The sequence below is a fragment of the Lutra lutra genome, chromosome 1 (assembly GCF_902655055.1).
Source record: "Lutra lutra chromosome 1, mLutLut1.2, whole genome shotgun sequence".
Lineage (NCBI taxonomy): Eukaryota > Metazoa > Chordata > Mammalia > Carnivora > Mustelidae > Lutra > Lutra lutra.
In genome coordinates, this window is record NC_062278.1 from 170,158,321 (window position 1) to 170,182,117 (window position 23,797).

General features: G+C 46.1%; 1 protein-coding gene across 1 annotated transcript in view; it reads right to left on the reverse strand.

The window, feature by feature from the left end:
• Window positions 1-1,175: 1,175 nt before the first annotated feature.
• Window positions 1,176-23,797, reverse strand: part of SLC6A11 (solute carrier family 6 member 11) — a 126,365-nt gene continuing 103,743 nt past the window's right edge. Inside the window, exons 9-14 of the mRNA XM_047744689.1 lie at window positions 16,549-16,661; window positions 13,260-13,397; window positions 9,518-9,620; window positions 8,584-8,684; window positions 7,652-7,822; window positions 1,176-3,482 (exon numbers count right to left, since the gene is read on the reverse strand). Coding sequence (XP_047600645.1) covers window positions 3,330-3,482; window positions 7,652-7,822; window positions 8,584-8,684; window positions 9,518-9,620; window positions 13,260-13,397; window positions 16,549-16,661 — 779 coding nt within the window. The 3' untranslated portion in view covers window positions 1,176-3,329. The remainder of the gene's footprint in view (window positions 3,483-7,651; window positions 7,823-8,583; window positions 8,685-9,517; window positions 9,621-13,259; window positions 13,398-16,548; window positions 16,662-23,797) is intronic.

Here is a 23,797-nt window from a genome sequence, read left to right on the forward strand (position 1 = left end):
TACCAATCCCCACAGCTCTATGAAGTTATGAAATTCTCAGGGACCCTCTGGGGGTCAGAGATTTTCTGAACCTGGAACTCTGTGGGATGCCTTCCCTATGAGCAGATGTTACCATCTCAGAGTGCGAGAGGCCAAGACAGTTTCTGGTGGATTCCGAGATCAGGGATTTGAAGTAGAAGAGTCAACCACACAGGAACAAGCAGACGCTGCATGTAATGATCGTACTGTTCCATGGACTGGAAGGACAAAACATGCTTTGTTGTCCCAAGCAACTCTTTGGAAATCACAGATGCAGATTTAGAGATTTCTGCCCAAGTTCTAAGCAAAGCTACACTTTTAGAGCCTGGGCACTACTGGTTCAGGATGATGATAACCAATGTGAATACAAAGCTCTACCAATCCTACTCAGAGCTCTTCATAATCTTCATAATCACCCCACGGGATCTTCATAATCACCCCAAGCTTGAAACAGGAGCTACTATCTTCTTTGTAGAGATGAGAAATTTGAGGCTGGCAAGGGCAGAGTGTGGAGCCCAAATCAGGACTCCACGCTTCCAACCTCAATGTCTTTCCACCCCACCTTGTCTGCCTCAGACATGCAGGTCTCCCTAGCAGGTCGGGCCCATGAGCTTTGCGGCAGCCACTGTGGCCATGACGAGGCAGCTGCTGCCTTCTTTGCGGCTCACAGCATGAGACACAGAAAGGCAGAGTGATTAAGAGACCAGGCTTTGAGTTCAGATAGACCCAATTTCTCTGTGCCTCAACCTCCCCTATCTGTAAAGTGGGGGAAGTAATGTAAAATGGGGAGATGCCTGCTTTATGGGATTGTTTTGAAGAGTATAAAGAGAGGACTTCTATAGAGCACCTAGCACCCAGCAGACATTCAATGTATGCTGAGCACATGGAAGGAAGAAGAGTGGGCTCCTGAAACACCCCTGGCTGCTTCTAATTTATAATCCTGAGTTGAAACTACGACTTCCAAGGATGGAACCAAGAGGGTTTTGCAGATAAATCATGCATGTGATAAAACACAGGAAGGACAACTCAGTGAGACCACTCTGCTAGGAACCGCCACACACAGTTTGTTCATTCCTTTAATTTTTAAAAATGAGTAAGCAGACAATCGTGTGCCCTTTGAATACCCAATAAAAACGTTCATTATGTAAAACAGTACAACCTTTTTCATTTTTTAATAATTCTGTAAATATCTCAGAAAGGATGTATTGTTTCTAATGAATATCAAAAAAGTCACCACAATGACATTTCCCCTGCCCCCACGTTTCCCTCCCCGCCCTGCCCCAAGTTGCCCAAATACTAGTAGGAAATTACAAAAAACAAAGAGCAAAAGCCCTCCCTCCACCCTGCCCCATGAGTAGTGTTAAGTGAGTGAAATGTTAAGTGCCACAGGTACAGTGCAGTGCATCCCATCCCTAGTGAGGCTTCAGAGCTGTAGGTGGAGAACCAGTAGCAGCAGCAGTGGGGAGTCTCTCTCCCCGGCACCTGGTGGGAGAGAGTAGACGAGGACAGACACAGCAGAAGGCTCAGCATGAGGCCCGATCCTCCTGGGTCCACTTCCTGGGTCCGCCAGATCCGATAGCTCAGGGAGAGACAGGCAGTCCTGGGCAGTGTGTGCAAAAGGGGGCCCAGAACCAGGCATCCCAGCCTACCTCAGAGAGGGCACTGGGCATCCCTTCTAACAAACTCAGGCTTCAGATGGGGGCTGGCCAGACCAGAGAAGCTGTCTGTTTGGAAAGCTTCGGATGAATCAAACATGTGGGTTCCCTACAGGAAACTAAGGCCTTGGTTTAGAGTAAGCTCTGGTTTCCACCAAATAAAACTGGAGACATAAAGGAAAAGGATAAAGATTGTACCTTCCCAGTTCCCAAATAACTCAGAATCCAAGACAAAAAGCCAAGGAAATCCAATTAGAGAGAGAAGTCAGGTAGAGAGGTCTGAGGCAGCACTGGCCTCACCCCCACCACCCCAAGGCCTGCACAGAGGGAGGGGTGGGAGCCCAGTTCTCTCCTCCAGGATAAGGGCTGAGGCTTCTCAGCCCCCTGGTGAGAGGTGCATGTAGGATAGCTCCCAAAAAATGGGTAGGGAGAGAAGGTTCCGCTGGTGATAAGGAGGAGGATAGGGAGGACTAAGAGGTAGCAGGAAAGCAGGAGAGAGAAGAGGGCAGAGGATATAAGAGAGAGAGGAGGTGGCAGGCAGATGAAGAAGGGGCCAGAGGACAAAACCAGGCTCTAGGCCCTAATGGGGTTCTTTCCCCTGGAAAGCTGGTAGAAGGTCCTAGACACTGATCCTGACTGGGGCAGCAGCAACAGCAGGACAGACAGCTGCAAGGGAATAGCAGCTGCTTCCTGACCCCGAAAACTAGCATGCAGGTGACTCCAGTCAGCCCCAAGAAGATGGAGAGGCAGACAAGACAGGGAGAGCAGATGGACAGGACAGGAGGAGCCTTGTCACGGGGGCTGAGGACCTGGCCAGACTCCAGAGAATGGAGCCACTCACAGATGCATCAACCTAGAGTAAGGGGAAAATGCCACATCATTTCCATGACAAACTTGATTTTAAATAAGCAGGGGGAAGCCTTCAGAACAATTAAAGGTCAAGGTCAGGCCCGACAGCCAGCAAGACATAACAAGAGAATCCCCAAGAGACCTGGCCAGGTCAGGAAGGACCTCAGAGATCACTTGATTTGGCCCTCCCCATTTAGGAAATGGGAAAACTGAGGCCCAGGGAAGGGATGGGAGCACCCAAGGTCACTTAGTGGGATCAGGGCAGAAAGATCACTTTCTCTTCTCTGACACAGCCTTGCTGTCTGCAAACCCACTGCTAAGAGGTTGGGGATGGCAAAGGCAGGATTTGAAGGCAAAGCTGTCCCTGGGGGCATGAAGAGGGGCAGCTATAATGGTCAGGCAGGAACATGGGACATGGACAGGTCAGCTAAAAGGCTGACAGAGATCAGGCATCACTCCCACCCCACCTGCCCCACAGCCCAAGTATAAAAGTTTGACCATATGATACAACTTCTCCCTAACCCCTAGAAAACATTGGTTAAAACCGTCCTAGCACGGAAGACTCTGCTAGTCCCTGTACAGTATTATCTCTTCATAATGTTACTTACATGATAACTGGGGGCAAGGAGGAGAATGGGACTTTAAACCAGAGTGTACACGGCCACCTTAAAATTAACTTGTTAATAAATCCTGTGCAAAACAAGCAAGCCTCTATCATTAGGTGAAGTACGTGTCTCAGGTATTCATTTATATACACGGGGTCGGGGAAGGGAAGAAAGGAGAGGCATCCGAGGTGGCAGGTGTGGCTCAGAAGTGTGTCTCCTTCTCTGTGATGGCTGCAATGGTCCCATCGCCCTTGAGTTTGGCGTCACAGTCATTAACCGTCACCGTCCGTGGGCTTGCCCCAAGCTTGCCTCGCATTTTCAGATCAGCGCTGGGGATGGTCAACTTCCGGAATTTCTATGTGATTAGAAAGGAGAAGAACTGTCTGAGAGGGACTGCCAGGGTCCGGGTGCCTGGCTCGGCCTCTCCCAACTGCACGGGTGGATACTGGGTGCCTGGCTCGGCCTCTCCCAACTGCACGGGTGGATACCGTGGGCCACAGAACCATCAAGACCAAGGTCTGGGCCTCTGCACTGTTACTTAGAGCTCTGTTCTGCATAATGAACTGACCTCCCTGGTCTCAGTTTCCTCCTCTGGGAAATGGGAACAACAGGGGTACCCACTCCTGGGGTTTGCTGAGGAGTGAGGCGATGGCTTGCAGAAATGCTTAGCACTGTCCCTGGCCTACTGCAGGTATAACTGGGGCTGACGGCCTCAGCTCTCCCTCCAGTGGAGACAGCTGCTTGGCTTTGAATCTCTGCTTGGCCTCTCACTAGCTCTGTTAGGCAGCTCACCTAACCTCTAGGAGCTGCATTTTCCTCTTCTGTGGAATGGGAGAACAATACTAGCCTGAGAAGCCTGAGAGGGGTGTTGCAGGAGTGAGCTACAGTACCTCTGGCCCCGTTTCTGTGATTGCCGGGCAAATGGGTAGGCTTCCCACAAAGGCGATGTCTTCATGGGGCCACTGTCTAGGGGAATATGTGTGTGCTGTGTGCTCCTTTTGCCATGCATGGAGATGGAAACATCAGCGCAGCCATGGTGGCCCCATGCTGCCTGGCAAAGTGGTCAGCCTTGGGCTGGGCACAGATGGTGTGGCTGTCATCCCTACTGTACCAGGGAGGGAGCAGAGATCACAGGCAGACTCCTGACGCAGGCTTCTGCTGTCACAGTGCTGCCTGGGGCCCCACACCTCAGGTCCACGGACATCCTGCAGAATCCATCAGGGGAAGGCACTGGACCAGGACTTCGGAGGTCCTCTCTGGGCATAAACCCTTTCCCAGGAAGCCTGGAAAGACTTTTGGAGGTCTGATTTTTCATGATCAAGTTTCTGTCTTCTCTTTCAGATGCTGCCATGACTAAGAGGCTGAATCTACACAGCCCAGGTGGGATTACCAGGCCAAATCTCCCAGGCTGAACACTTTCTGTGTGCCAGGCACCACGCAGGAGAGGATTGAGAGCATGGGCTCCAGAGCTGGGTGCTTGGGTTTGAATTCCAGCTCTGTCACTTCACTGGGGCAGGAAACTTAACCTCTCTGAGCCTTGGTTTCCTCATCTGCCAAAGAAGAACAAGGGCACCTGCCTCTTGGGGTTAACACGAGGCTCAGATTAGTTGACCTTGCCACAGATTAGCACAGATTATCCATCTTCACAGCAGTTCTCTCAGGTAAAGTAAGTACCATTGACCCCCTTTTTCCATCCAGATCCTTTCTTTCAGCTGGCAGAACCTTCTGGAAATGGAGGTGAATTAACTGGCACAAGTTTTCTCAGTAAGCAAGGCCTGGAAATCGGTTCTGCTGTCATTAATAAACCTTGCTCTCTGTGGAGGCGGATGCGTGAGCTCAGGGAGATGGAAGAAGCTCAGGAAAGTAGCCTCTCTTTCCACCTGCCCACCCGACACTGGGCATTCCTGAAAACCAAGGGCCACTGGATGTCTGGGCAGCGGCCTGCAGGAACCAAGGACATGGTTTGGTTCCAGATCAGAACTGACTGCCCTTGACCTACATTCCTTGCAGGAACCAAGGAAACTTTCCCAGGGGGTATGGGCACGCTTGAGGAAGAGACTTCTTCTCAGCTTGGTCCTTCGGGCTGGACATGTGGCTTTTTTCCCGGAGCTTTGGCCGTCCCGTGGGCAGGTGGGCTGGGTGAAGCCCTGAGTTAGCACTCATGTTTGGGTGTCTGCATACACATCCACTCCCATCTCCCTTTGGCCTTGTTCTGGGAGAAAAAGGGGAACCCCTGAGATCTCTGGAGGGTGGCCAGTCCGAGCAGAGGAAGGAGATAGCGAAACTCAGGTGACGAGAGCTCAGAGCTTCCGCTCTGCCATTCTGAGGCTGTGTGCCCTTAGACAAGTTGCTTCACTTCCCTGTGCTTCAGCTTCTTCCTCTGTGAAGTGGGGGCAGTAAGAGCCTCCACCTCACAGGACCGCTATGAGGGTTAAATGGCATCACCGCTGAAATAGAACAGTGTCTGGCACACAGCAGTTCGCTCAATGAGTGAGATACTGACTCAAACCATGTGACGTGCCAGTAGATGGGAAAGGAGAGTAAAGTGCCTGTGAGTGCTCTGGAGTAGGACGGTGTGGCTTACCACCCTGCCTGCCCCCAAGGGACAATACACAGCGCTGCTGACCGGCAACATCCAAGCAGGCAAATCCACAGAGAAAGAGAGGAGATGGGTGGTGTCTGGGGTGGGGACGGGGTAAACTGAATGAGCATGAGGGGTCTTATTAGGGTGATGGACAATGTTTTAAAGTTGATTCATGGTGATGATTCTAATACACACAACACAGAAAGTTACAATAAAAATCATTGAATTGTATACACCAAATGGGTGAATCTTAAGATACGTTAAACATACTTTAATAAAATTGTTTTTAATAAAATTCGGTATCCGCTGTGGAAACTAGTATGAAATTCCATCAAAAAATTAAAAATAGGGGCGCCTGTGTGGCTCAGTGGGTTAAGCTGCTGCCTTCGGCTCAGGTCATGATCTCAGGGTCCTGGGATCGAGTCCCGCATCGGGCTCTCTGCTCAGCAGGGAGCCTGCTTCCCTCTCTCTCTCTGCCTGCCTCTCTGCCTACTTGTGATCTCTGTCTGTCAAATAAATAAATAAAATCTTTAAAAAAAAATTAAAAATAGAACTACTATACGATCCAGCAATTCCACTCCGGTATTTATCTGAGGGAAAGGAACACACTAACTCGACAAGGTATGTACACATCCCCCCCAACATTCACTGCAGCATTATTTACAACAGCCAAGAGGTGGAAACAGCCTTACTGTTCCTCAGTGGATGAAGGGATAAAGAGGTTATGGTACACCTACACAATGGAATATGACTCAGCTGTAAAAAAGAAGGAAATCCTGCTGTCTGTGACAACACAGATGGACCTTAAGGGCATTACGCCAAGATAAGCCAGACAAGAACAAACACTATATGATCTCACTTATATGTGGAACCTAAAAAAAAAACCAAAAACACCCCCCCACCCCAAACCCAACAAACAAACAATACCTACCTGAGCTCAAAGATACAAAGAACAGACTGGTGGTTGCCAGAGGTGGGTCGGGGGATGGGAGGTAAAATGGGTGAAGGGGCAGAAACGAACAGACTTCCAGTTAGGAAATAAAGAAGTTGTGGGTATGTAATGCACAACACGGTGACTATGGATAATAATACTGTAATGTATATTTGAAAATTGCTAAAATAATAGATCTCAAAAGTTCTAATCACAAGAAAAGAATTTTTAACTGTGCTGAGGGATGTTAACTGGACTTAGGGTGGTGATCATTTCACAACACATACAAATATTAGACCATTATGTTGTTACCTAAAACCAACATAATGCTTTATGTCAATTATATTGCAATTTAAAAAATTTGGTTTACTAAGTTTTGGCTGTGCAATGCGGATTTTTGGTTGAGCGATTTCATTTCTCTGAGCTTTAGTTTCAGGTTCTACCTGCTAAAGGCAGAAAATGAGGCCAGCACCCTGGTTTTCTCTGAGGACTACGGGAGATAACATGTAGAGAGTTTAGCATGGTGATGACAGGGGATAGGTGTTCCCTCAACATCAGACTTTCTCCCTTTGTCCTGGGGATGGGGTCCTTCATGAACTAACAGAACAGTAAAAGCCAACGTTTTGTCACTCTGTTCCAGGTCCCAGTTTAAGTACTTTCCTTCCATGAACGCATTGAGTCCTTATAAAAACCTCTGTAGGTCAGGAACTGCTGTTGTCCCCATTTTACAGATGAAGACACTCAGAGAAACTGGCTCACTCTCAAGGCCTCACAGAGATGACTTCACACCATGGTAAGAGTGAACACCTGCCAGGAAGGAGCTGGCCGTGGCTTCCCCAGGAGACACATGAGGGCTCATTCTTTATACACTCATTACTCAGATAAGACCCATGGACTTGCTCCTGCTCTTCAGCCCACCTGAGGTAGAGCCAGGCCCTGCGTGTGCCTCAGCATCCTCAGAGCCATTCTTGCCACCCAGCCACCCCTCCCCCGACCTGGGCTGTCTTACCTCAGGCAGCGTTCCCTCTGTCTTCCATAGCTTGATGAAGATCCAGAGTGGGATGCAGAGCATGGAGGACAGGGCCATGAGCCAGCCGATGCTGTAGCCCCAGGTGGGGTAGGTGTAGATGTTGTTGTACTTAAGAGGCTTGTACTTGACCAGGAAGAAGATAAAGATGCCCTGCCGAGAGACGGGGAGAGGTCCCTGAGGGCTAGCCTTCGGTGACAGGCTCAGGCCCAGGCCTGTGTGCAGGAGGCCAGCGGGGTTAGGGGCCACCCCGTGTGGCAGTCCTGGACAGGCAAGGCCCTGTGCCAGCTCACATAAGGAATGGACTCTCACAGATCCCAGTAACTCAACAGGGCTGTGAGACCCTCCCACCCCAGGAGCCTTATCCCCAGCCTCTGCCCAGTAAGGAATTTTCTAGCTCCTTTTTGGGGCTGCTTTCAAAGTGGTCTTTGCAGAACCGTGATGGTTTGAGATGTTCTGAGACACTTTCAGTGCCAAGAACTGGGTGAAGAACATGGGGCTGTGTTTATTAAATGTGAAGACCTCTCCAAGGTGTGGCTTTACCTCAGTTCTGTAGCTTTCTCTGTTAACAAACAGCAAAGCTAAATATTGTCTCTCATATGATCCTTGGCCCTTATGGAGACAGGCCCCAGCCACTTAGCTTGCAGGTATAGAATCCGAGACCTTGAGAAGGGAGGGGACTTGCTCATGGTCACACAGCAAGCTGGTGGCAGAGCTGGGATCCCAGCAGGAAGGCCCCTCCCTGACCAAGCCCAGAAACTGTCCCCACGACTGCCACTTAGAAAGCTGTCGGGTGCCGCGGACTCTCTGGAAGAACAGAGGGTCTCCCAGGGGCCCAGCCTCGGCCAGGCTTGTGGTGCTAGAAGGGGAGAGTGGGTGGCCAGCCTGGAGGCAGCTTCCGGCAGGGCCCTTACCGCGCAGATCCCGGGGGTCACAACCTTCCAGCACCATTTAATGAGCGACAATGGCCGGTAGCCAATCATGTCTTCGATGTTATCGTAGAAGCGATTGCTTCCTGTCCAGAATAAAACAAACAGGCACACACACCCCAGAGAATTTTTGTACAAGACTCAGAGGGAGGGCTAGGAGGGTTTGCTTTCCCCAGCCCAACAGACAAATGACAGCAGGGACTTTATTTACCACTTAACAACTACCAATATGTTACCTATGTGAGTTTTCAGAATATACTGCAGTAGAAGGAATTCCGGACCAATGCTGGAAAGACCCTTCCTGACCATGGTCAGTGAGGCCCAGGAAACAGTGCGTAAGGAAACATTTCTTGGAGAAAGGTCGAAGATGGTCCCTTTGAGAGGCAGGGCCAAGGCCTGGCTGACATACGTGGGGGCAGGGGACAGGGCTCTGAAGGGGACACCTGGCTGGGCTGCTAATGAGCGGGGCAGCTCACAGGGAGGCCTGTTCCCAAGCTATGCTCACAGTGGGAATAGCCATCATCACTGAGTCCAGCAATCCTCATCCACTCATTCGATTTAGGAAACAGGAGGACCAGAAGACAGGTGATCATGAGGGCCGGGCACCGTGCTGACGGCTTTGTCCACACTATCTCCTACCTGGAGACATGGGAGGACTACCCCATTTTACAGATGGAAAAAGTGAGGCTCAGAGGCTGAGGCACTGGCCCAAGGTCACAGTGCCTGAGTCTGGAACCCCTCCCTGTGTTGCAGGGGTATAAGAACAAGAAGCTCTCCTGACAAATGTGACAGGTTGATCCTATGAGGGAAAGGAGGAAGGGTGGATACAGAAGGAGACCAGCGCAGAGAACCCCAGGCATCCATATGCTGGGCACCATGACAGGCTGTTGGTGTGTGGGTGGGCCCGGCCTCTACTTACCATACACCCAGCCGATGCAGACACACTCGAAGATGGCCACAAAGAGAAGGCACATCCCGCTGGCGGCGTAGGAGTCGAAGAGCTGGAAGATGTACATGCCGCCCTGCAGAGCAGGAGGACAGGTACGTGGACATGGGGATGCAAAGACACATGGTACAGCAGGTTGGCCAGCTGGCCTTGGAAAGGCCCTCTGCTTGGCCCTGGGGCTACCATCAGCCCAGGGTCACTTCCACCAGAGCAGACAGCTTCTTCCTAGTCTCCCCTTTCCCTGATGGCTCTGACAGCCTCCCCACTGCTCTCCTTGCCTGGAGCCTCATCTCCTTCCCCGCACATCAGCTTTCATTAGGACCTTTCTACTATGCAAATCCAATCATGTCACTCCACAGTTTAACACTACCCCTTGGCTCCTGTCAGCCTGCCAGTCAGAGCGGCCCTCTCGCTTGGCCTTGTCTCCCCCTCCTCCCAGCAGACCTCCCTATGCTTCCCCCTGACAGACTAAGGGATAGTCTCGCCTCTGTGCCTTTGCATATGCTGTCCCTCCTTTATTTGGTAAGTTCCTTCACAGTTCAGCTCAAATATCACCTCTTCCAAGAAGCCCCCCCGCCTTTTTAAAGATTTTATTTATTTATTTGACAGAGAGAGATCACAAGTAGATGGAGAGGCAGGCAGAGAGAGAGAGAGGGAAGCAGGCTTCTTGCTGAGCAGAGAGCCCGATGTGGGACTCGATCCCAGGACCCTGAGATCATGACCTGAGCCGAAGGCAGCGGCTTAACCCACTGAGCCACCCAGGCGCCCCCAAGAAGCCCCTTTTGACAGACTTAATTTCTCTTCAGGCCTCTGCAGCACATTTTATGGATTCACAGTTTTTTAAAAAAGTTTTCCCGTCAGGTGCTCTGTTAGCTCTGGGCTTCTGCTGGGGAGGCCCCCATATCGGTTCTCTTTGTATCTACTGCCAGTGTGAGAGGGAAAGGCCTCAGAGGCCAGATGACCAGGAAAATTTCTAGAAAGGAGGGATGGCATCTGGGCAGGAGAAGAGGGCAGCAGCTACAGCTCTCAGAAGGGTTTGGATCTATATAGGTAATCCTTACATGACAGCCCTTAGGAGAACACAATCAACAGCAGGAGAAATAAAAGTGGAAAAGCGGAGGGTCAGGTTGGGGGAGGCATTGTGAATGTCAGGACAGGGAGGTAAGAGGCCAGGACAAAGCCTGGACAGCTTTGGAATTAATTTTTGGAATTAATTTTTTGGAATTAATTAATTTTTGGAATTAAGCTTTCAGCCAGTGCTCCCACGGCCTTTAGGGTCTCCTTCTACCCTCTGAGACCACACACAGGCTGGGACTATTTGTTTCCTCACTCATCTCTTTGGCTGGATCTGGGGCAGCATCTCGATGCCCAGAGGGCCAGACAGATGACATGAGGAAAAGAGGTGGGCCCGGTGTGTGATACCAGGAAGTGGGGGGACTGGGGGTAACTGGAGAGCACAGGCCCCATGTGACCACACAATGCTTTAAGAAAGTTGCTGGGGGGGACAAGTCTGGGTGTGGCCAAATCTGCAGATTTTTCTAGAAGAGGCCAGAAATCAGATTTTCACAAGAAGTCCTTCTCAATTGTTGGCAACCTCTTCATGTTCTTAAAAACACAGCAGGGGTGAAACAAAGGGGATCTCTGGAACATATCTGGTCTAGGGTCTCCTGTTGGTGCTAAATGTGGTGGATATTCAGGGCTATGAGAGTGAGAAGCAGGTCTGAGGCTCCTCTGTGGCTAGGAATGTGCTCAGCTTTCTGAGTTAACAGCTCAGACCATGCTCCTAACTGCTCTCCGGAATGTCTTCTCCCATGAACATCATGTATACAGATGCAGCCCTCTCCAAGTACGGGGCTCTGACTGAACTGCTTCCCATGTCTCAGTCTGCCAGATCCCTACAATGTGTGTAATTACAAGGAGGGCATAACTGCTGTCCTCAAGTCTTGATAGGAGAAACTGATGCCCAGAGGAGCAAGAATGATCATGGTACGTTGTCCAGCTAGCCAGCTGTGGGACTCCTAGGCTTGAAGGCTTGAACCTAGGTGGTACGGCTGCATAGCCCATGCTCTTAATTCTCCACCACACCGCCGTGGTGGAGGGTAAGAAATCTGTGGCCTATTTTTTCCCTAAAGCCACACTTTAAATGTGTGTAAATGAGGGATAAGATCCTGCCAGCAATTACTGTGAAGGCTGAGGCCCACATGGCCCATTTGGCAATCTGAACTTCCCTGGTGCAATCACTCACAGATATTCCTGCATGGAGGTGGAGGGCTGGCATGTGAAGCCCAAGTGTGTGCTGATTAACAGTCAGCACAGCGCTATTTCCCTGATGGGCCCCAGGGGCCGTGAGGCACCCCTGGGCAGACCCGTGGCCTCGGGTTGAAGAGTGGGCGTGGAGGCTCTGCAAGGCGGGGGGCACTGGGGTTGGAGGTCCAGGAGGGTCCTCTGCCTGTCTGCTCCAAGCCAGTGACACCCACGCCAATGTCCGCTCTTCTTGTAGCCCCGTTCCCATCAGCCTTGTTAACATATCACATTAACCCCCCAATTTGTATGTGACAAAGACTCTACTTTGTGTAATTAATCAGCACTTAATGAAGCCCTGCTCATTGCAGGGCTGCTTTCCCCATGTGGGGAGAGCAAAGATGGAAACGGGAAGTGCCACACCATTCATTTGCTCAAAGCTGATTATCATTCCCATTAATGTGACAATGACTAGGAGCAGTAATAACACCAGCCACCACACCCTCAGTGTCCACCCCCCGCCAGGCCCCAAAGGCACAGAGACAGTGAAGGCCAGCTGTTGTCTTCATAGACCTCGGGGCCTGGACGCAGAGAGACAGGTGAACACAGTGGTCATTCTAAGGTGGGAAAAAGGCTGGGCCAAGCCTGGAGCTACGTGCTTGAGGAAGGAAAGCAGAGGAGCCTTCCAGGAGGCAGCCTCTGAGCTAAGAAGCAGAGGATCCACAGACCAACCTCAACGTCACCTCAGCTGCTTCAATGGACTAGAGTTCCCTCATTTCTTTCCATGTTTCTCTCAAAACCTCTTCTTGTCTCTAGGCAACAGTTTTCTGTGTGTGCATGTGTTTTAATTAGTTTTGTCAGTGTGGGGAGAAAGATCTCTCATCCCACCTTCCCAAGGTACTTGAAAAAATATTTATTAGACAGGATGGTTGCGGGGGCGGGGGGGGAGAAACATGGTATCATGAGAGTCTTAATGTGGGGGGTCATGGTGAACACTTCCTCACTCACAGGCCCAGCAGAGATGAGAGACAAGGGGCCTGAGGTGCCAAATGTCCTCATGCACGTCTGTTTTCACGGAAATTCCAGAAGAGCCTGCACTGAACTTCAGCCCAAGAGCAGTACCTGGTTGAGGGGTCTGTGGCTGACACTGTCCCTTTTACCCAAAAGTACTGTAAGGGTGGATAATGACCATATAACCCCAGTCTTTCTCTTTGTGAGTTTTACTCCTCTCTAGTAGTGACCACGGTGACTATTAGCTAAGCTTTCAGACACGTGAAGATGTTATGCTTAGGGCTCAATGAGAACTTCCAGGGATCTCTATAAAGAGGAGAAAATGCGTCCTAGAGAAATGCTAGACCTGGCTGGGGTCACACGACCAATCCCAGAGCTGGAATTTGACATCAGACCTGCCTAACCTAGAGCCCAGCACTTAACCTTTAAGTTACCATGTTCACATTTTTTCCATGTCACTCACCTCTGTGAGCATCACAAGGCCCAGAAAATAGGAGACGATGGACAGGGCCAGGATGAGCAGCTCCCGCCGGTAACCCCTCCGGAAGATCTTGGGGTACATGTCTACCACAGCGGTCACGAGGCTTTCCACACACACAAACTGCAGAAAGCAGATAGGATGGCATCAAGCTGAGAGAAAGTCTGTTCTTAGTGGTCCCAGCTCTGGACAAGTGCAACAGACCTAACCCCCGGGCTTCCCTCTCACTGGGCCTTATCCTCCTTTCCACACTCACACAGACAGAGGGCCTGAAAAACAATAATAATAACAATCCAGGCACTTACAATTTTCCAGCAAACCCACGTAACAGCTGAGAACACTGAGGCTCAGTGAGGGGAAGTAACCCGCCCAAGGTTGCTCAGACAGGAAGTGGAAGAGTCAGAACTTCAACTGGGTACTCCTGACTCTGGAAGCTAGTACTCCTTCTCCCCCATGCTTCCTGTCATGTGCCTGTGTGCTGGGCCCTGTTCTGGGGTCAACCACTTAAATGAGATGCTGTCTGGGAGGTGAGATGTGAGTCTCCATAACTGTCCTGAGAGCTGAGTGCTCGCTAGTGGCAGGCTCTGGTCAGTCTCTGTGAGCAGGGCTGGATTTCCTCATTCCCTAGGACTGTGATAGTTCTCCTGTCCTTCGCTTCTGGAAAGCTCCCCATCTGATGGGTGGAGAGCAATCAGAGGTGAGCCAACGCCCAGCTCTTACATTTCTGCTATGGGACTCTCTGGGCCTAGCCAGACCATTCAGGCTTAAGACAGCAGAACTTGTGCCACTAAGTGTCTGCATCCCACCATGCTGAGACTGGGCAAGACATACAGTATCCATTCTATTCCTGCTCACCCATCAACAGCCAGCCCAAATATCCCAGCACACCCATCGACCCCTTGCTGGGTTTTCCTAGCACTGTTGATCACAGATCTCCTGCATAAGCCTTTCCCCAACTGCTCCTCCTTGCCCCGAACTTGGGCAGAACAGACCCTTCCTCTCCTCTATACCCAGCCAACCCCCAAACTCACCCCATGGTGCCCATTGAGCTTACAGCTATCTCCTTATAAGCTGGGACCCTGGAGCGCAGGGACCATGCATGCCATTTTCATCTATTCCCAGTGGCACAGAGAAGATGCTCAGAAAAGTTTTGATAAATCAATAAAAATAATAATAAATAATGGTGAATACATGGTGCTTGTTGTGAGCCAGGCTCTTTTCTGAGCAGCTAACAGATATTCATTTATTTGATCTCTGTAGTACTATTATCATCCCTGTTTTGTAAATGATGATGTGGAAGCATACAAGGTAAGCCACCTGCCCGAGAGCACAGAGGTGTTCAGAGATACAGCCTGGGTAGGGACCAAGGCAATCTTGTTCTAGAGACTGGACTTTAACCACTGTGTTGGACCGCCACGGCGAAGAGAAGTAAAAAAAGCAAAGGATTCCTTTGCTGATTGCAGTGTGGAGACATTTCCTTCCCTGGAGCCATTTTTTAGCCCCAAATCCTTTCCAATTCATTTCTACCTCCTCAGGAAAGATATTTCCAGCTTTACTGAGCAAAGGGACCAAGCACAGAGAGGTGAAGTGATTGGCCCAGAAGAGCACAGCTGGTAAAAGTTGTGGATCTGAGACTCAAACCCAGCCCTGTCTGACTCCAAAGCCCAGGCTCCCAGCCTCCAGGCTACCCTGCCTCTACTGCAAGGCTGTCTTCAGTCCTTCTTTCTCCAGGGCTCTCAGGGAAAGGAAGAATTCAGGGAAGGCTGTTTATTCAGGACCCAAACTGAAGAGACAGCAGAGCATGCGGGCTAAGAGGTACAAAAACCTGGGTCCATGTTCTAGCAACTCACTCAGCCTCAGTTTCTTCATCTGCAAAATGGGGATGACAAAAGGGGCCCCCCAGTCCATGTAGCTACTGTGACAGAGAAAGGAGGGTGTGGCCCAGGCTCGGCAAGTGCAGCACACGTGTGGCGACCTGCCCACTTGGCCCCTTGCTAACTTCAGTCTGCCACTTCAGTCCCCCTTGCTAACACAGCATCTTGGCTCAAGTGCTCAACATCCCCAGGGACTCACAGAACCAAGGCCCCAGCCCCCATCTCCCTATGCAGGATGGTCACTGTCACGCACAAGCTGCCAATCCTTCCCAAGGCCTCTGCCCACAACAATGGAAGAGAAGATTATCAGCAGAAACACCCGGTGCTTTAGCAGCTCGGCTCAGCAGTTCCTGAGAAATCACCCAGGGGAAGAAATTGGACTTGGCTGGGTTGACAGACATACTGGTATGAGGTTTGGGTGCTAAGTGACTAGCACAAGGTCACGGGTAGAGGAGAGAGAGAGAGGTGCTGGGTGGAGCTTGGTCCCTCATTCAATTGTTACTTTAATCCGTCATATATCCAGTGCCTTTGTGCCAGGACAGCTTTAGGTGGAAGACATTCACTGGGGCTCTTAGAGAAACCCACCATGCTGGAATAGCAGGAAATAGGGTAGATTTCGGAGAGTGGTGAGTGACCGGAGGCAACAGGAATCTGGCTGGAAAATCCAGAAGAGCACTGGAGGAGGGCTGGGAGGGCAGGCAGAGGTGAGTTTTACAGTGTGAGAAGATGAAGGGCATGAATTCACAGGGAGATAAAGGAAAATGTACGTAGATAAATTGCTAGTTCTAACTATACACCCTTTGCTGAGGAAGGCAGGCTGCCAAGAGGAGGGTGGGTGGGGAGAGCCGGATCAGCAACAATGAGAAGGAAGAGAACAGGCCGGTGGGAGAAGGGGCACTGGGGAGCGGACAGTGGTGCTGAGGACCAAGGTGGCCACCTGGAGCGTGTCGGGGGGCATAACAGAGACGGAGGAAGGAAGGAGAGGGTACTTTTCTGTGCTCCTGTGTCCCCTGCGATTTGCCTGGGACAGGGACACGTGGTGGTAGAGCTCTTGGATACCATTAACCATTGCCCTCTCTCTGAGAATTTCTTCTGCTTGCTAGGTGGTGCTATTGCACAGAATTATTTTCACAGGATGCAAGAATTTAGCAATTTTTTAAGACTTGGATTGGGAGTTGAGAATTTCAGGTAAGGAAAAGTATGTTTGGGAAGCTGTGGAAGGAGCCATACAGTTGTGTCTGAGGGTGACTGTGGAGATCACCGCGTGCTAAGAGGAGAGCAGGGTGGGAACAGTGGGCGGGGCCCAGACAACCAGCCCTGAGATGTGGGTTAAGTCCCTGAGCTGCTCCTGAGAGTAGCATGTGGTCTCCCTGCCCTCCCAGCCTGGGATCCCCCCTTACCTGGCTGTCCAGGCCCAGGAAGATGAGCATCATGAAGAACAAAGTGGCCCACAGTGGGGAGAGAGGCATCATGGTGACAGCCTTGGGGTAAGCGATAAAGGCCAGGCCAGGGCCTGGAGAGGAAGGAGAGAGAGAGAGGTGCTGGGTGGAGCTCGGTCCCTCATTCAGCTGTTACTTTAATCCGTCATATACCCAGTGCCTTTGTGCCAGGTGCTATGCCTAATTCTCCCTCAAATCACGTAAATCTCCCAGCCACCCTATGCATTTGGTACTATTATGATGCCCATGGTGGGTATGAGCCAGCTGAGGCATGGAGAGGTGAGGAAGGGTTAGGAGGGGCCAGGATTTAAACCCAGGCTTGTCTGACACACAGACTTCCCTCTGCACAGTCCTGTCTCTATTGTTCTCACTAGGGCACATATACAATGCAGATCTCAGGCCCACCCCAGAGACTGGGTCAGTCTAAGGTGAGGCAAGGACCAGGCACCAGGTGATTCCAATGCAGGAGCATGTCCAGGCTTGGACAAAAACCGTTCTACCCTAGGCCGCCTCTGCCTTTGGTTCCTCCCCTCATTTCCCAGATCCACACTCACTTATTTTGGCTGCTCCAAAGAGAAAGCGTGGTTAGCATGTCCTGAGGATAAGATTTATTAATTTTTTATTAATATCAGGGGAGAGATACCTGATGTTCTAGCCCTGTAGCACAGTGGTCAAGAGCACAGGTTCTGCAGTCAGATGGCCTGGGTTCAAATCCTTGTTCTTTACTGGGATCTCTATCTGTTTCCTCAGCTGAAAAATGGGGATAATAAAGTCCTACCTAATAAAGTGGTTTTGAGAATTCAGTAAGATGATGCAGAATATGGAAAGCACTTAAAGTAAATGTTCAATAAACATAAACTCTGATCATTAATTTTTTTACCTTAATTAAAAGCAACCTTATTAAAATCTAATTTACCTACAATAAGCACTCATTTTAAGTGTACATTTCAATGAGTTTTGAAGTATACCCAGATAACTGCATTCAAGATATGGAACATTCCTATTGCCCCCTTGGGCTCCTCTGTATTCTCTCTCTCCCCATTCCCTGTCTTAGCTCCAGATAACCACTGATCTGATTTTTTTTCACCTCATATTAGCTTTGCCCATCTTATTTAGGAGTGGAATTGCTGGGTCATTTGGTAACATATGTTTAACTTTCTGAGAAATGCCAAATTGATTTCCAAAGTCACTGTCGTTTTACATTTCTATCAGCATGTTTGAGGGTTCCAGTGGCTCCACATCTGTGCCAAAACTTGATATTATCAGATGTGGAGTTCACTTCACATATCTTTGTTGACCATTCATAGATCTTTTGCAAAGTGCTTGTTGAGTCAGCCCATTTTGTATTGGGTTTCCCCTTTTTTTTACTGAGTTGTGGGAATTCTTGATATTATTTGGGATACAAATCCATTATCAGAGAAGTGTTATTAATATTTTCCCCTACTCTGTGGCTTGCCTTGTCATTTTCTTAATGGTACCTTGTGAAGAGCAGAAATTTTTAATTTTCCACTTGTTTGTTGCTAGCATATAAAAAATAGAATAGATTTCTGTTTCTTGTCCTTTTATCTTGTGACAACACTAAATTCACTTAATTTTTGTATGATTTTCTAATTGGTCAATCATGCTCATGCATAAATACAGTTTTTATTCTTCCTTTCTAATCTTAATGATTTTTATTTATTTTTCTTGCTTTATTGCACTCTCTAAGAACTCTAGAACCATATGGAATAAAAAGAGAAACAGCATACACCCTGGTTTTGTTTCTATTTGAGGGGAAAGCATTTAATATTTAGTGTCCAGATTAACATTTGTACAATACTATTGATTAAACTACAGACCTTTTTCATTATCTACCAGTTTTTCTCCTTACGTCCTTTTTTCCCGTCTTAGTATCCAATTCAGGATTCCACACTGCACTTCAGAGATATATTTATTTACTCTCCTCTAATCTGCAACAGTTCCTCAGCCTTGTCTTTTATAACCTTGATATTTTTGATGAGTACTGGTCATTTTTTTGCAGAATGTTCCTCGGTATGGATTTGTCTGATGTTTTCTCATTATCAAACATTACTACATTTTTGGGGAGCAAGGACATCATAGAAGTGATGCTGTGTCCTTCTCAGTGCATTATATTGGGAGGGGTACATGATATCCATGAACTGTATTGATCACTTGGTTAAGTTGGTTAATACCAGTTTTCTCCACTGTAAAGTTATTGTGTTTCTCAAAGTGATAAATATCTTGGGGAGGATACTTTGAGATTATGAAAATATCCTGTTTCAAGTCAAACTTATACCCACTGATTTTAGCATCCATTGGTAGATCTTCCTTGCAACAATTATTCCTGCGGTGTTTGCCTCACAGTTTTCTATTATTTTCATTCCTTCTACATTTTATTAGTTAGAATTATTCTGTAAGAAAGAACTATCCCTTCACACTCATTTATTTATTCAATTTTTACTTATTTCAGTATGGACTCCTGGGTATTCGGTTTATTCTATGGATCACAATCCAATACTATATTTATTTTGCTATTCAAGTTGTTCTAGGTTTTGCTACTAGGAGCTTCTTCAAGTTGGTGCCTATGTCCTTTTGACATACCTTCATCCTTTTTCTGAGCACTTCCTTATTTCTGGTACCACTAAATATTCCAGCTTCATCATGTCTTGCCCTGGCTAAGAGTCAGAGGTATTGAAAATATATTAAGAGAAGTATTGTTTCCTTCTCATCCTTACTTAATTCCACCCTTCCTTCTATCCCTTGTCCACTTATCCTCTGTAGGTAACCCTTGTCTTTATTTTCTAGTTCATCCTTTACATATTTCTTCTGCAGAGATGAGCAGACATGCTTTCTTATATCTCTTTTCTTATACAATGGGTAGGTTACTATAGTTATTTGCTTTTTAAACTTACACACACACATTTACCATTTAAAAAATACACTTCAATATCCATTTACTTGATTATTTTTGTATTGTGATGAATGTTGAATTTTTTTCAAAGACTTTTTTTGTATCTGTGAAGATAATTTTGTAATTTATTTCATTTGGGCTATTAATATGTTGTACACTATTAGTAGACTTCCTAGCATTAAATCAGTCTTGCATTAGTCCAGGAGTAAATCCAAATTAGACAAGGTATATTACCTTCTTAATGTGATTTTGGATTCTAATATTATCGATTTGGGTTTCCTATTATTTTATTTATTATTTTCCATCAATATGCATGAGTAATATTTTGTTTCTCTGCCTTATTTGGTGTAGGTATAAGTGTTACACATACCTCATATAAGGGGTTGAGAAGTTTTCCTTCCCTTTCAATGCTCTGCAATAATTTATAGAGACTGGGATTATCAGGTCCTTGAAGGTTTGATAGAATTATCTGAAAAACCATCTGGACCTAGTGTTGTTTTTGTTTTTTGTTTTGTTTTGTTGTGGAGTAGTTCCTCAGAGACTTTGTCTATTGTCTTGTTTAAGCTTTCTAAATCAAATGCAGTCAGTTGTGGCAATCTAGTTTCCTAGGAAAGTATTAATTTCATCTAAGTTTTCAAATTTATGTGTAGAGAAGACTACAAAGCAGTCTCTTGTGATTTTAAAAAATGTCTTCTGCTTCAATGATTATTTATCCTTTATTATTTCTTATTTCGCTATTTGTATGTTCTCTTTTTTTTTCTTGGCAATTTGGTAATTTGTATATTTTTATTTTTAAAGACCCAGAATTTTAATTTGTTAATTAGATCTGCTATTTCTCTATAATTATTTCATTCATTCTTGCTCTTTATTATTTCCTTCCTCATGTTTTCTTTTGGTCCACTTTGTTGTTGTTTTTCTGAACAAGGGATATAATTCATTTATTTTCATTTTTATTGATAAATGTGGTTAGTATAGTTTTCTCATATTAGTTTATTTCTACCTATATCTCCTTACTTACTTACTTCCTGAAATTTTACTTCATAAAGGTTATTGCTATATTATTTTGTGCACATATTTTTATGTGTTACATGTAGCTTCTACCATTAAAAAAATGTCCTTTGTAGTGCTTAGTGCTTTGGGGCTTGAATTCTACTTTGCCTGATATGAGGATTGCTATCATTGTCTACCCCTTTATTTTTAGTCTTTATGAGTCTACTTTGTTTTAGGTGTGTCTCTTATATACGCAGCATATATATAGGTCATATTTTGTGAGGCAAACTGAAAACCTTTTTCTTTTAATAGATGAGTTAAGCCCACTCACATTTATCAATAAGACCGATATTTTGACAAAATATTTTATGGTTATGTGTATTTTAAAATATTTATTATGCTTCTCTATGAGTGGTGTATTCTTTGTTCTTTTATTTGTAAATATTTTTTGGTACTTAGGAAGGTTTATGTTTTTGTTCTAGTGGTTACCTTTATATTTGCATCTTTTAAAAAGGCCTTTAAACCCTTATTTTCTTATTTAAATCTTTAGTGCCTGGCTTTCTGGCTCCCCTCATCCCCACTCCCATGCATATCATTTGACACCACTTATGGCCCACACAACAATGAGCTTTTTCTATTTTCCTCTTGCCTTCTCTCTCCATCTTTTAATTCAATGATTTCTATTTTGCTAACAGTACACAACATATGTCTGTATTAGTCCTCTGTCCTCTTCCCCACCTTTGCTTTGGTCTTAGATGTATGCTTAAGTATTTTTACATGCTTACAATCAGTCCTTTTTCTGAAGTTTTCTAGTCATTATTGGTAGGGAGAAGCTCACTTTCTAATAGATTACTCCAAAACACGGATGAATATAGAAGCCTCAAAGTTCTGTTTAAAATGGTTATTCTATAGCCTTGATATTTTCTATAGCCTTGATTCACACTTCTTTGTGTGAATTTAAAAAAAAAAAATGCTGCTTCATAGTTGCCTTTCCTTGTGTGTTGGTTTTGAAAAGTGTGATACCCCATCTAATTCTTTTGCCCTTGTAAGTTATTTAATCTTTTTCTCCTGGAAGCCTTGCAGATTTTATCTTTTTCTTTGAAAGCTGGTATCTTTGCCAGAATGTCTTGGAGTTGATCAATCTATGTGAATTTTCATTAGTCCCTAAGAAGTTCTTTCAGCGTATAGATTTAACTCCTTTTATGTTTCTGAAAAGTCTTCTTGGATTATAGTTTTAAATATTACCTGTTCACTTTTTTTTTCTTCTTTAGGGACTCTTAATAATGTGAGTATTTTCTTCTTTCCTAGTCTTCTGTTTCTACATTTTCACTTCTTTATGTCATTTTCATTCACTTCCTTGTTTTCTTTCCTTTTTAAAATGCCCCTTTTTTGAGACTATTCTCCACTGGACACTTTGTAATTTAGTCTTTATTTCTAAGATACCCTGGTCATTCTTTTTTCTCATTTTTTCCCGAGTTCGATCAACTTTCTCTTCATTTATTCCTGTTATCCCCTTCGCCCATTTGTTAGTTTTAAAATTCCAGGTTCAAGATGTTTTTTCCCCACATCCTCATATGCTTGTTCGGGTATATTTACTTCTGTCTGGAGTGCTGATATATAATTTTGCTTTGTTTTATGGTTGATTTCATGGTCATTGATATGTGGGGAATTTCCATGCCTGTTTTCTGCAGTAGTTCTGCATGGACTTGAGTTTTCTAATGTTCATGTTCATGTTCTTGGGTATTTTATAATATTCCCAACCTAATAGTGCCCTCTTTTGTAAGTATGACAAAGTCCAGGTAGTTTTTTTTTTTTCTTTAAAGATTTTATTTTTTTATTTGACAGAGAGATCACAAGTAGGCAGAGAGGCAGGAAGAGAGAGAGGGAAGCAGGCTCCCCACTGAGCAGAGAGCCTGATGCGGGGCTCGATCCCAGGACGCTGAGATGACCTGAGCCGAAGGCAGAGGCTTAACCCACTGAGCCACCCAGGCACCCAGTCCAGGTAGTTTTAACAGCATTTTGTGTTGATGGTGGAGGGAAGGCAATCTCCCCATTCCACACCCTAATTTAACAGTTCTCTTTTGTTTTGCAGGACTTTATCTTCTTTTTTTGGTTTTTCTCTTCACTGTCTAATTATTAAAGGGTGCATCTTTCTTCCTGACTTTTTCTCCCCAGACGTTCTGTTTCAAATGGTGTCTCCTTTCAATTGTGTCTGTTCCTATAAATGGTCCCTACTCCTTTAAATCACACACTGAATCCTTTCTCTGTTGTCCTGGTTAAGGGATTTGTCTGGATCTTTTCCAGCATTTTTCAGACTTAAGAGTAGATTTAATCTTTCTGGTGATTGCTCCAAATCATTTTTAGGTCCCTTCACCAGCCTGTCTTCTGTCTCTCCCACAGTTTTTCTCAGTTTGCCCTATCAGCTGTGAAGACATAGGTGGTACCTGGAGGAATTGTGTACCTGGATTGGTAATTTTTCTTTTTGCTAGAGCTATCTGTAGCTTCAACATTTTCTGTCTTCAAATTATGCAGGGACATGGTTTTGTATAAAATATATTTTCCCTGGGACGCCTGGGTGGCTCAGTTGGTTAAGCAGCTGCCTTCGGCTCAGGTCATGATCCCAGCGTCCTGGGATCGAGTCCCACATCGGGCTCCTTGCTCATCAGGGAGCCTGCTTCTCCCTCTGCCTCTGCCTGCCATTCTGTCTGCCTGTGCTTGCTCTCTCTCCCTCTCTCTCTCTGACAAATAAATAAATAAAATCTTTAAAAAAAAAAAATATATATATATATATATATATATATATATATATATATATATATATATAATTTTCCCTTCTTGTTCTTGTTTGGAGAGAAAATTGGATTATAAAAGTTGCTATACAGCTGTCACCATACTCAGATATCTTATTTCCTCTAATTTTTAAAAGACTATTTAAAAAGTATAAGATTGATATTATTTTTTCTTGAATGTTTGGTAGAATTCACCAATGAAACCATGAGAGCCTCAAGTTTTCTTGGTAGAAATATTTTTGATAATGAATTCAATGTCTTTTAAAAGTATAGAGCTATTCAGTATTTCTATTTCTTCTTGAGTCATTTTGAGTAAATTATATTTTTAAAGGGATTTATCTGATCTATATTACCAAATACATTAGCTTGAAATTGTTCATAATATTTCCTATTCTCATTTTTAATGTCTGTAGAATTTGTAGTCGTACCTCCTCTTTCATTCCTGATATTAGTAATTTGTGTTTTCTCTCATTTTTTTTTCCTTGACTAGTCTTGCTGGGGAATTATAAATTTTGTTATC